Raw genomic sequence first — 13562 nt, forward strand, 5'->3', positions numbered from 1 at the left:
CATCCCGTTGAATGAGATGTTCACTGTGTCGGATGCAAAATGTGCTTTCACACCCACTCATACTTTGACAGACACACACACCCACTCGCACAGAGAGTCCCAAACATCCATCAAAGGTTCAGCCGTGATTGACCCCTTTTCTCTGATTAACTCTCCTGTGGTTGACATCGGTTTGGATTTATACTGCGTTCGTGCGCGTTTGTCTGCAGTCAAGGTTATGAGCGTACCTGGGACCTGTTCTCATAACGTTGGGATCATTACCCCGTTGTCCTCGGTTCTGTAGGCGCACGTGTGACCCAACTGTGTACGGCTGCGGTATTGAGAAGCAAATTGTTTGTCACAGCTGCTGCGATGTAAAATGGACGTTTGGAGTGCAAACTCCGCTGCGCCTCTGTGGCACAGGGCTCAACAAGCCTTTCAAAGGCTATGAGCGACAATAGAGACTTGGATGGCGGTTCAAGCTATTTTGCTAAAATTTTCACTGGAATGTGATTTTTATGTCTGTAATATTACAACTATATCAGAGAAAATGTTATTATGGATGTTGATTTAGTTGACAATGCCATTTTGAAGTTTGTTTGAATAGACATCCGTTAAGGTTTCTGTGGAAACGAAAAAACAAAATGGCCGACATTCATGTGTAGGAACCTTTGAAATTTTCCAGCACGTGGAAAAGATTCAGTGACACATTGTCATCTACTGGCCTGGCATGCATCTGCTATGGCCAAATATATATTTTTTCTTTCTTACAACTTAGATTTGGGCTGTTTTACTGGATGGTACTAATGCAAAATTTATTTTCCCTTTCACAAACATAGTTTGAGATGATGCTAATATTTGTCAATAGAACACTTTCAGCTTTGTTGTAGAAATAAAAAAACATTTCATGATTAATACCCCTGGCAGTGTTTAGAGTTTAAAAAGCGCTCAAGAAGGTTATGTGGAAAACAAGTGTGCCTGAAGAGCCTTCATAGACATGATCTTCATTGATAAACAGGCCAAGAGGAGAGACAGCAGGAGAATACTAATCTCATGCTGCTTCCTTTTCCTCCCCGTGTTCTTCCTATGAGACGTATCACACGTTGAGGTCTGAGCACTAGATCAGCCTTAATTAAACCGGCACAAATTGAGCACTTGGCTATGCGGGGCAGCGTGGAGAAAGAAAAAAAAAAGAAGAAAAAAAAGAAGAACTTGCCGTCTTAAATGAATGATTACATCTGCAGAGCTACATGGATGTGTCTTGCTCAGTGATTAAAGCTGAAACCAACTTCAAAACTAAATCTGGACTTTATTGGCACCATCTTTTCAAGCAGCCAGAATATAGGTCATAATCTAATATATATATATATATATATATATATATATATATATATATATATATATATATATATATATATATATATATAAAAAAAAGGGGGCTGCTCAATAATTCATCAGAGCTGATTAAAAGGCTTGTATCGATGCAGACGCTGTTGGTGAGAAAATACGCTCGTACTCGGAGCATAATCGCAACATTTAAGATCATTTGCGGCATTTGTATGAGACAAAAGAGCCTGGGTGTTTGAAATGTGTTGGTGTTGCTCTTCTTTTCATAGCTTGTGTTGTTTGTGTGACACGCTGCGTTTCGTGTACTTGTTGCGTGACTTTTTGTGTGGCCCATCGATTTATTAAATATGAAAAGGACAATCTGTTACCCCGCAGACATGTGTTTAATATTCACTGACATATGTAAATGAATAATTTCTTCAAGTATGGACTGCATTCTTTCACTCTTACCAATTTGGGCAAAATAAAGACCATTGTCAAGTTTGCTCGGTTGAAATAATCGTTGGATTTGCTTTGTTAGTGTGCATTCATTAGGACAAATCATTTTGATCTGAATCCTGAATGGATTTTTCTTAAGACCGTGCTTGACAATTGGTTGTATTTATTGGCGTGCCTTTTCCTAGATGCGACTTTTGTATTTGTGCAGTTGGTTGTACCATTGATGTTCTTCTGCCGCCCGGCTACTTTCAATTCAAGGTAATCATGTGTAATTTCTAACCACATTGTGGAGGATCAAAAAGAGAGAGCACTTTCTCACAGATAAGAAAATGAAGCTGTGCAGTCTGCACAAGAAAATGCTGACTGTCATGCACTCAAACTCCAGATAACTGATACGATGACGTCAACTTTCGGAGATATAGACAAAGTCGAAAATGATGGAGACTTCAGCAGCCTTTTGTTCGGAACATAACATGGATGGAGAGTCAAGGGGGGAAAAAAAAGATCAGAGGTCCAGAATAAATTTTACAAAATGACTAAAAATGAACAATGAGCAAGAATAGCGTCATCATATATCTATAAATCTTGTTTGCTTCAATTGTATCTCATTAATGCTGGGTCATGCTGATTTTTTTTTGGAGACTTCTTTATTCAGATCGTCCATCCACCCACCCACTTGCCTTTGCAGGTGATGAATTAAAGTCTCGGTGGAGTCAGTCATTTGAGTAGTCAGCATGAAAAATAGCTTCAAATGTCTGGCCAAAAGCGAAGATTACCTGTATACCAAATTCAGTGACTGCAGTCTTTATAGGTGAGCGCCAGCCAGGTCCAGTTGTCTCATTTGAAAACGGCGTCCATCCATGCTAACCTCAATGTTGTCAGCCATGCATAAGCAGATTTCATAAGCGCCCCTTATTAGTCGTTGTTGGCAATGAAAGCGGAGACAATTTAATGCTACTGAACATCTGGAGCAAAAAAAATGTATAATTTACCCAATTGGACTGGTTTTGCTTTTTTGAGTCCACTCAGCAGTTTTTTTTGCCAGTTTCCACACACAACTGCACACACACAGTTTAATACAGGGAGTTACGAGATGCAGTTAAACAGATTAAGCCTGAATGTTGGTTGTTTTTTTTTTTGTTTTTTTTGTCAAGAAGTGGCCTTCACTGTGTGATTTTATTTTATTTTAAAGCAAATAACAGAATGGGGAATTGTTTTCACATTGACGTAGGTTTTTTTTTTTAAGTCATCCTAAGTGAATGAATCTTGAAAGGCAGCGGGTCAAATGTCGCAGCGGGCACTAAAGGCTCTTGAAAGTGTCCGCAACCCTCCGGTAACCTTCTGTCCTTCTTGTTCCCCCTTTATTTTTTTTATTTTTTTTTTTAAAAAGAGCAGACTGGCAGACGTCAGCCCGACGCCGGCGCACCGAGGAGGAGGAGAATAGAAAAGAAGCTGCTCCCGTGGAGTACATTTACCTTGAAATTGCTGCTTTTCCTCCCTTAAATTGCTGTGAGTTCTCCGAGCTAAACCAACCACGTCATTCCAAATGGACTTGAAAAAAAAAAAATTACCTGGCAATGTATATTTAGCCTGCATACTAAAAAGATGAAGAGGTGTCATTTAATTAATCATGAATGAAAATGCACATAAAGCCCTGTTGCGAAAAACCCCCCCAAAACTTAATTTTCTATTCTAAATGTTATCTTTGATCCTCTTCGGAGTTAATTAAAGTCATCTTTCTATTAATTGGGTGATGATGTTGACAGATGGTATCATTCAAGTTTATGAGACGTGTCCCTTCGTTGAAATGATTCCATCTTGGCAGAGTAATTCACAATCGCGTTGACGTGACATAACAAATTGTCCCGAGCTCAGTTAATTACCTCTTGATGATGAAAACTAAAACAAATAGTGTCCACAAAATATATTCACTGATCATAATGTTATGTCATGTTTTCATGTTGCAGGGCTGCTCTAGTTCATTTTGTAACAATATATATATATATATATATATATATATATATATATTTTTTTTTTTTATACATTTTAGGATTTTATTTGTGTAAGAATCATTGCAATCAGGGCTGTTGGATATTAAAAAATAAGCTAATTGTGATCCCCCCCAATATTGCGATTATTATTTTTCTGGTCCATGTGTCTTTTAGAAGAAAAAAAATTAAATATCACAGGGAGTTTCAGATTTATTTTAGTTAGTCTTGCTCTAAAATAAAGGGAAATGAACCACAAACTAATATGAAAGTCAGTTTATCGACTTCAATTTCAATTGTAAACAAAGTAAATGCTTTGATTTGCAGCCTTTAAAAATTCACAAAATTCAACCAAACAACTAAAATGAAGCACAGACCCCCCCCCCCCCCGTTGCCTTAGTGATGGAAAAAATTTGGTTAATTGTTCAGCCTTAATTAGAATACATTTTTCTATCCATTATGGATGCCATCTTTCTTTCTCTTCCATCTGTGTTCCATTGAGCTTTTAAGATACTTGCCAGTGATCAATAATCATCTCCTGTCTTGTGTGGATTGTAGTGCAGCCTCCCTCAGTCTGAGGCTATGAGAGGGAGAGAGGAGGCCCAGCCTGCACCATCATGCTACTTCTGAGACGAGGGGATGAGAGTTTGGCCCACAAAACGCAAGGTAAGACCAAACCCGGGGTTTGGGGCGGGGGCGTGTCTTTATGTTGCGGCCTCGTCCCGCGACCTTGTTGCTTCTCGCTTAAGATTTCGTCTCAAGGTTCAAGGTGGACTTTACAGACGAGCGGTTTAATCCCGCCTTTTTAGCACTTTGATCAATGCCACTTCACCTGATCCAGCACCTATCGACAATAAGCCCTGGTTTTGCATGACGCTTCAGCCACAGAGGATTTGATGTGTTGTCTTTCGCCGTCTGTTTATTCTTTCATTCACGGAAGAGAGAAACGGCCTTTACACACTCGGTCCTGTTACTTACTTAATCGTCCTCCTTGGCCGACTGAAGAAGGGAGGGGGTAATGAAGTGCCTCTGCCTCGGCCCTCTGTCATTAGCTGAAAGTCACACAGCTCCATCGGCTAATGCTGACGTTGCACCTCGCCTACAACCGGCTTACATCATGAAACATTACCATATAGATGAATTAACTGCGTCGTCGCATCGCATCAAGAGGCGTTCTCCTTCCTAGGAGGAGGAAAAAAGTGGCATTAATGGCGGCATTTTGAGAGCTATGGGCCTATTTAGTTTCGTCTGATCATATAGTGTCCAAATAGCGTCACCCTGTGGAGTTACCTTCTTGTCGCTTGGACCTTTTGGCTGAAACAATTCTATTATCAGAAATTTGTCATTAGTACATTAATACAGCTTACAAGCCTCAATTGTGAATATATTTTTGATCAAAGCTAGAGTAGTTAATTCAGAATGAGTAAGATTTTAAGATGGACACTTTAGTTCAGGGATTTTCAATCTGCGGTTCGGGGGCACCCAAGGGTACATTGGCTGAAGCTTGGTGGTCTTCAAACATTATTTTATGATTGATAATTTATCTAAAGTTTGGAGCTTTTTAATCGCTATCTTATTTGAGGCTACACATGTAAATTGTATGCCTTGAAATTGTTTCTGCTGAAATGCAGGTTGCTGATCTCTACTTCTCAACATTTTCAATGGAGCGCTTCATCCAAAAAGATTTTGCTCGCCTAAAGGCCACCATAATTCTTAGCTGACTCGCATGCAATATGGGAAAATCTGATTTGGACCCTAGCAAGCTAGTCCCCTAATGAACTAGCCTAACTTTGTAACAGATCTTGTGTTATTAATTCAAATCCTAAAATGATTCATAACCCAGTCAAACTTTCAGATCCAAACTTGAATCAACGATTGTAGAAGATACGACACAACTACAAAGAAATGGTTGAAATGTAGTCACGTGACCCTGATGTTTAAAAATGTTTCTGTTCCGAAACAGTAATAGGATTTCGGCTCTTTATCATGTCACTGCTTTCATTAAGCGAGCGCGCGACTCATTTTTCTACCGAATCCACTTAACAGTAAATTATGCGTCACCATTCATATCCAGTTTGAATAATATACCTTTAATGCTCAATTTTTATATGGAATGACAACCATGGGCCAGGTATTTATTGTACGTATTTGTCATCCTTTGATAAAGTGTCTTCAGTCCAGTGCGGCCTTCTAATGCTGTGTGTGTGGCGATTTGGAGGGAATTTCTTTGAAAATCAGCTTGTTTTCTCTCTTTTTCTGCCATGTCCTTGTAAATTGAATGTAATTCAAGGGCCTGGGAGGAAAAAGGACATGTTTCAGCCCTTGTTTGTTGGTAGTACAAGAGGTCCCAGCGATTGAGTGTACTTGTTCCTTTGTTAGAACATCTGATGTGCATGAGCTGCTGTTGCCTTTTTGTCACACAGTGGCAAAAAAAATATATATATATATATATATAGCGAGCACAGCAGCGTGGGCATATCTCATTAAATCTAAAAAGTATTCAAAGAAAGTTTTGGGGAGAGCAAATTCTGCTTGGTGCAATGCGCTCCAATCATTTTGTTCAATCCGGGCTGTTCAATGATTTTGTAATTGAATAAGCAGCGGCCACTAAATATCTGCTGATTGTTTATCATCAAGCGTCACTATCACTCCATAGTAATTAAATCCGGACAGTAAGATTACATGCTTGAGCTGGACCTTCAAGCAAGGGAGGGATTTTTTTTTTCCCCGTGTGTGATATCGATTGGGCCACAAAACGGCAGATCAATAGGGCGTCACTCATCCTTGTCTCCAGTAGATGAGCAGGAACATAAGTCACATGGAAAAGAGCCCGCAGAGTCAATCTTTAGCTGAGCGTAGCACTTTCAACATGGTGGCGTCTGCTCTTTCCTGGCATGTCTTCCAACGCTGCAGGGAGGAAGGAAGCATCAGATCCCGTCATGTTTATCTGCTCAGATGCAGTTCTTAATTTTGATCAAATTCAATTGTGGAATTTGAGATGCGCCGTTTGATAAATGCCTGTGCCGCTAAGTACTCTTCTAATGTACTTCTCTTCATCTAAGCTCCACTAAGCAATATGTTCTTTACCATTATGAAAGCCGCACTAGACAAATACATCATACGAAGATGAAACGCTCAAGCACGGCCACTGACCCTCAGCCATTCCCGAATGCTCGCTGAGACGAGGTGGACGCCAGAAAGCCACCGCTGGCCCCGCCGCTGTTCAAATGTCAGGGCTAATGCTCACTTTGCTAAGGCGGCCTCAACCAAGCAGAGCAAACTCCGCAGCCTCTTCTGCTCCGAGGGCTCTCGGCCTCTCTTCCCGAGACCTAGCTGGGATTCGGCCAGGACCTAATACAAAAGTTATTGATTGGAATGCGTTAAGGAAAAGTATCCAGCAGGAGTTGAAGAATTCCCAGTGGGGAAGCAAATGCTTCCCTGCGGGGGTTTTGTCCACAAACTGTCAAAAGCTACGATTTGTGGTCCCGCCGCTACGGAGCGCGAGACATAATTAAACCGCGACGGAAATAAATAGTATCACTTCATTTTGTGGCGCATATAGTAAAGCGGTAAAATGTTGTGTAGCCGCAAAAAAAAGCAGAAGGAGGGAGATACAACGTCAATAGATTTTGTCAGTCTGATTGATGAAACAGTGCAGCGCCGCTGAGGGGAGAGGATGCAGAGCTCATGTAATTGTTCAACCTTGTCTTGGCATCCAATCCACTCTTCTTCTTTGCATCCTTTATTGATTCTTGAAAAATCACAAGTTTTCAGAACTTACAGATATTTCAAACGCCCGATTGTTCAGCTGTGAAAGCTACCGATCAGCATTTCCCAAAGTATACGCATGCAATTATTTGTTGACATTCAGTGCCACGGACGGTTATAGACGTCAAAGATTTTAACTGGGTTGGCAGTGAGTGAGTTCGTCTCAGTTAGTCTACGACTCTTTTTCATACAGCTTGTATATTATTGGCTCTTGGTAGCGTACACAGGTTGTGTTCCATTTTTTTTTTGTCAGCGAGCTCAATTATGCAAACGCTTTTAAATTCTTCTACTATAAAATGACGAACAATGAGCTCGTTGTAATAATAAAGTTGATTTAACCAAAGCAGCGCGTGATAATTATGCTTTTTATCATTATACGACTACATTGTTAAAACATGAGTATTTTCTAATTGGATTGTGTGATAGCAAACAAAGCAATGAGTCAGTGAGAGGCTCCATTGAGCATATTTGAATCGACTCATAATAGTCAATGGCGGGGATAGCGCCAGTCAACCTTCAAACATTTTCGCTACATGCTTTGTTGTATGACACATACTACAGCACAGAATTCAATTTGTGGGACGGTGATTCATATGATTGAAAGTGGCTGGCGCTAATCGACAAATCCTGATCCGAGATAAGAACGGACGTGGATAGTGAATATTTTTGGGCTAAAAGGTTCACGTTGTGTTGTAATATTTCTACGGATTGACGTGATGGGCTCATTCCGATACTGTACATTATCCGTCAATACAGTTGTGAGTGTGTAAGTCTAGTTTTATTTACTCAGTAGACTCATCAGGCGAGGCAAGGCTTGATTTTGATATATATTTATTTATTATATGTCATTTTTATTGATTTAAATTGTATTTATTTATATTTCAGCTTCATTTCTATAGCGGATTTCTTGCACAAGGTAACTTTGAAAATAATAAATAAATAAATAAATAAATAAATAAATAAATAAAATATATCTATCTATATTTTTTTTTGGGTGAACTTTCGAGCCAAAATGTAATTTGTTGGTATCCATGCTCATAAATTGGAGTGTTATCTGGATGGTAGAAAACAATTGATTCGAGATTGTAAAATGTTTCAACACTGCGGCTTGAATGTATTTCTTTTTAAGTTAGCTTGAATTGTACAATAATAGCCGTCGACACAAGTTGACCTCTGACAACATCGGAATTTGCTGCTCAAACGGCTGATTTGGTTTTTGCTGGAGGCAAACCTTGAGGGGCACATGATGACACGGTGTCCTTCTGCTACTCGAGAGGTGTAAGTTCTTGCAAAGTGTGCGCAGCATATGACCATATCAAGTCTCCCATGCTTTTTCTCACTTCCGAGAGTTAGTCATGTGTTAGCTACACACAACTTGGTGCTGACAGCGTGGTGTGGAAACGCTGCGGCCATCTGGAATGCATTTTCAATTTGACCAAGTTCACTTTTAAAAGCTACATTTTTAAAAAACGTGGTCTGCTGAATGGGATGGTGCACATCTGCTTTTTCAATTTTAACGCCTGACTATTGAGAGCCGTTTCCGTTATGTACGTAGCTAAATGAGGTATAACCAAAATGTTAAATTCTATTGCCGTTGTCCTCATGATGGCTGATGGTTAGCTAGAGCTAACTTTGACCAAAAAGCGAGTTAGCATGCTCCTGGATTGAATGAAATTGAGAGTCCACATAATAGCATTTCCTGATGAGGAAATAAATATATATATATATATATATTTTTTATAATTTTTATTTATTTAAACGCCCATATCCGTACGTAGAGCATCGACTGCATTCTTAACCCTTCAGCTATTTTTGGACAATTTAATTCCTCAATTTACCTTTTTTTCTTTTTGCTTTTTGCTTGTTCTTTCATTATTTTCCTCCCTCACTCTGACCACGCACGCACACACACGCACCCACGCGCGTACACACTAAATCACTTGTTTTTAATTAAGATATTTCTGTATCAAGGGATTCTCTAATGGCAGTGGCAGACACGAACTTAACATTACTGTCAGACCAAAGTAAATTCCATCAGTCCAGGGGAAAAAAAATTGCTGCGCTGGCCATTTTTTGCAAGTCATAATATTTTAAAGCCAATATAGATGCTGTACTCCTTTCCTTCCTTTTTTTTCTCTCAGGTCACAGGTCGAAGTGACGCATCATAAAATGTTCATGCAGGATTGGACTATTTCTGGAGCTAATCGCTCAGTATTTAAACTCACTGGCCAAAAAAGAAAATAAATGCTCAATTGTCAAAGGGGAAGTAAATTTAATTCTTTATTTTTTATAGTTGTAGTTTATTGATGTATAAACTTTTTTAATTTTACAACCACACTGGTCATACTCAGTAGTTTAATAGTTTGACCATTGCATTCAAACATTAGATGCGTACAATTCTTCAACATTTTCTGACAAACATTGTTGACATTAAAATGAGGCAATAAGTGGATTTAGTCAGCATCAAATGGAGACAAACACATATGCTTAGGTGCACACTCTGACACACTCACACTGAGTTACGTGCCAACTCTCACAACCACCTCGCTGTGAGAAATGAGACATTTCCCCTCCACGCGAAAGCTCTATGTGCTTTCTGCTCCCGTCCTCGCCCCCTTTTCCCCCCTGTTGACTCGCTCTGTGGTGGATAGGAGCTCGTGGCGGGGTCTTCATAAATCAAGACGCTCGCACCGGCACTACGAGGCTACTTTTTAATTAAAACTGTGAATCAGCCCGCGTTGATTATGAATTGTACTCTGCTGCCGCTGAATAAAATATACAGGCCTCGCTTCTCCCCCCCCCCCCCCCCCCTTCCCCTCTCTGACTCGCTCTGTCTGCTTCTCCCTCGCCTTCACTGTTCAATTTTCAGAAATGGAATATGTTCACAGCAGGCTTTGGCCATGCACAGCTGCTGAAGGTTGACAGTATTGTGAAATAGCCAGAGAGCTTAGCGGTTGCATAAATATAATAAACTCCGAAAACCAGAGTGCGGCGCCACTGGGGTCAACACCATTATTTTGCACAAAACAGCCAGGAGGAGCCAAACGTACCACTACATGCTGCCACTCTGTTAATTATAACTGCCGATACGTACTGTTAGCTTACATCATCCGGTCGAAACAGTGAGAAAACGCTATTACGATATGAAGAGCTTTGCTGGCCTTTTGCAAGTTCCAATGTGTGTTGTGGAAAGGACGGACTAACCGGAATGCAAATTGACGGCTCCGCACAATCAACCTCATGAATGATAACGCCCTGCTAATTGAAGCTACCAGAATGATTCACTCTGACGACCGCAGAGCTGTAAATGGAGTCCTCCGCGTCGTCATGGTGACGGGCATAGAGCGAGCTCCGCTGGAGTCATGACCTCAGTTATTCAGATTATCTTTTGCACATCACCTTCTCCCCCGCATCCACAATCAATGCCGTCCTTGAGTTCTATTTGCATGCTCATGATTATTCATAAGCAAATCATATTGACTTGTCGTGAGCGGTCTCATTTTCGATTGAAATAGCATTGATGAGCGTTCAGTATGTCGTCATCGCTTCAAATTGTGACTGAATCGAAACGCTAATTGCGTACAAGGTGTTCTGTTATTTCCTCAATATCATTTGAAGCGAGGAAGATATTTGTTGCGATTTTTAATTCGAGGAATATCAACGCATATGTCGACAGCTGTAATACTTTTATTGCCACTTTCTAACAAAGCATTTTATTTTGGATTTATAACTGCCACATTTGACAAAATGTACCTTCTCTAAAACCGAGCAGGTTTTATAATAAGCAGCCAAAATAGCAACAAATCAGAACATGAAATGCTCCATGTACTCTGTTGTTCTTGTTTGTTCACCAAGCGTGTTGCTTTTTTGTCTTTTTTTTTTTGTTGAATTTATCGGCAGGTTACACCGTGCACCGCTATTATGTAAGTCTTGATGTGGCAAATCGACTTTCACTCCAAACTGTGCTGTGGCAGCTTTTATGTACGATGACAATTTCAAATATCCGTGATGAGAAGGGGGGGGTTAGTCGTTTTAACGAAGCGTGATACGCGACGACACGTTTGATATTGAATTTCCCACCAGCTGAGTAACAAGCGAGCACGGAATTATTTTTTCTGCTGCCCGGTGAGCCCGTATGCCGTCCAACGTTTCTCCCGAAGGACACGGGACCGTTAGCTCATTAGCTTAGCTCATTGACTGAGCACATAATTTGGAGCCATTCCTCATTCTTCCCCTTTTGACATTGACAGCTGTGGAACAGATGAAAGCGCCCGTAGCTGTTTGGCAACACGCTGGTTCTGCGTCTGAGGGACTAAAACCAGAGAGTGTTATGTGTGATCAACAACCTGGACGCCACACCTCAGTCAAGCCTGAGGTCATAACAGAATCAAAACAGTTTGTTCTTGTCTCACGGGGTGTGTACTCCCCCCTACTCCCAAACGCTTCCTTTTTTGCATATCACGTCTCTGGCAGACATAAATATATTCAAGCCTTCAGATTGAGAAATGTTTTGACGCCGCTGAGGAAGATAAGTTTGGTCTCTCTCCCAGGGACATGTTTCTATTTACACCACCTCCTGAAGAGGCCCTTAATCTTGTCAATGATTTGTGGCTTTAGCACCCAAATCCGTCTCTCTCTCTCTCTCTCTCTCTCTCTCTCTCTCTCTCTCTCTCTCTCTCTCTCTCTCTCTCTCTCTCTCTCTCTCCTCGCCCTCTTCCTCCTCACCCGTGCTTCTTTTTATTTATTTTCTCTTTGCTCGCGCCCGCCTCGCTCACCTCACACCCACGACGCATAACGTGTACTTTGCGTGTTCACAGGTAATGCTCGGGGCAGGAAGAGGTTCCTGTGACCCTTGTGACAATCAAAGCGCCGTAATCACTTTAAATGTGTTCTATTGTCAGCTTTCCACAGATTAGAATCACGATAATCTAGCCTCCATCTCATTCCGAGATGTTATTTTTGGCACCGGGATCCCGGCCGTCTTTTTTGGATTAGTTGCTTTGGAAGTGTTTCGGAGCGAGAAACAACAACTATTGTGTGTTTGCGTTGGATCTTCCGCTGAAGGACAAGAGTTGAATGGCGTCACTTTACGTCCGAGTCAGCGTCTTTTGGGTATGCGGCACAACTCTAGCCAGAACGCGGCCTAATCCGCTACTGCCCTGTCTGACGATACAAACAAAGCAATATACGATTCCAAAAAATATAACAGACTGTCCAGGTTTAAATGGCTTATTAATTCAGCAAGTTCACAAGATTACATCAACTGTTATGTAATGCCGCATATCCGTGATATCGTAAAACTCGATCTTATATTGGTTACCGACGAGACCGCCACACCAGAGGAAAGCCACGGCTTAATATTGACTGATGAGTTTCATTTTCAGCTATCAATTCCCTGGCTAATTTTACCCCATTTCAATTAGTGCCAGGTATTCTCGAGTCAGACCGTGATTAGAAGCCGCAGGGGCTCGGCCTTCACGATTAGAGCTTCGAATGTTCTCGCTTGCCCCGGATGTTGTTGCAGCCACTCTCCTTCAACTGGCAAGATGATGATGAGACTCCCCAAAGGGATAATGACGTCTAAAATGGATGTCCCCACGCATTTAATCCCACCCTAGCGTTCATCTTGAGCAGGCACGCGCACCTCCAAGAAAAAAAAAAAAAGTTTTATACAGACAAGATCAGACGGCTCGGTTTTCCACTTCGGCGGGCCGCAGCCACTGTTTGTCAGAGTGGCCAGCTTGCACATAAGTAAAATAAAATACTGCAGTGGGCGGCGTAAGTACGGTAATCTTGGAAAGTGGCTTTAGGATGTTGTTACTTAGTGTTTGGTAAAGCGGGGTTGTGTAAAATATTAGCAAGGTGACAGGAAGTGGAAGAAGTGCTGCTCTATCTTTGGTGGGTCGCTGCGGCATAGTGAAGGTCAGTTTGTTCACAAAAAGAGATTTGGAAGAGAGAATTAGTTCAGCCATGACGGGAATTGAGCAGGTCCAGGATGCTTTTGAACATCTGTCAGAAGAAGAAGAGCCCTATTAGTCTTTT

The 13562-nt window shown here is 41.1% G+C and overlaps 1 protein-coding gene across 1 annotated transcript in view; it reads left to right on the forward strand.

Annotated features, from left to right (window-relative positions):
• Positions 1 to 13562, forward strand: part of grin2ba (glutamate receptor, ionotropic, N-methyl D-aspartate 2B, genome duplicate a) — a 62526-nt gene that overhangs the window by 3454 nt on the left and 45510 nt on the right. The window contains exons 2-3 of the mRNA XM_085933664.1: positions 3155 to 3273; positions 4311 to 4418. Of these exons, the coding sequence (XP_085789790.1) occupies positions 4392 to 4418 (27 nt within the window). The 5' untranslated portion in view covers positions 3155 to 3273; positions 4311 to 4391. The remainder of the gene's footprint in view (positions 1 to 3154; positions 3274 to 4310; positions 4419 to 13562) is intronic.

The sequence above is a fragment of the Syngnathus leptorhynchus genome, chromosome 16 (genome assembly GCF_054491065.1).
Source record: "Syngnathus leptorhynchus isolate UIUO chromosome 16, UIUO_Slep, whole genome shotgun sequence".
In the NCBI taxonomy this organism is placed as follows: Eukaryota; Metazoa; Chordata; class Actinopteri; order Syngnathiformes; family Syngnathidae; genus Syngnathus; species Syngnathus leptorhynchus.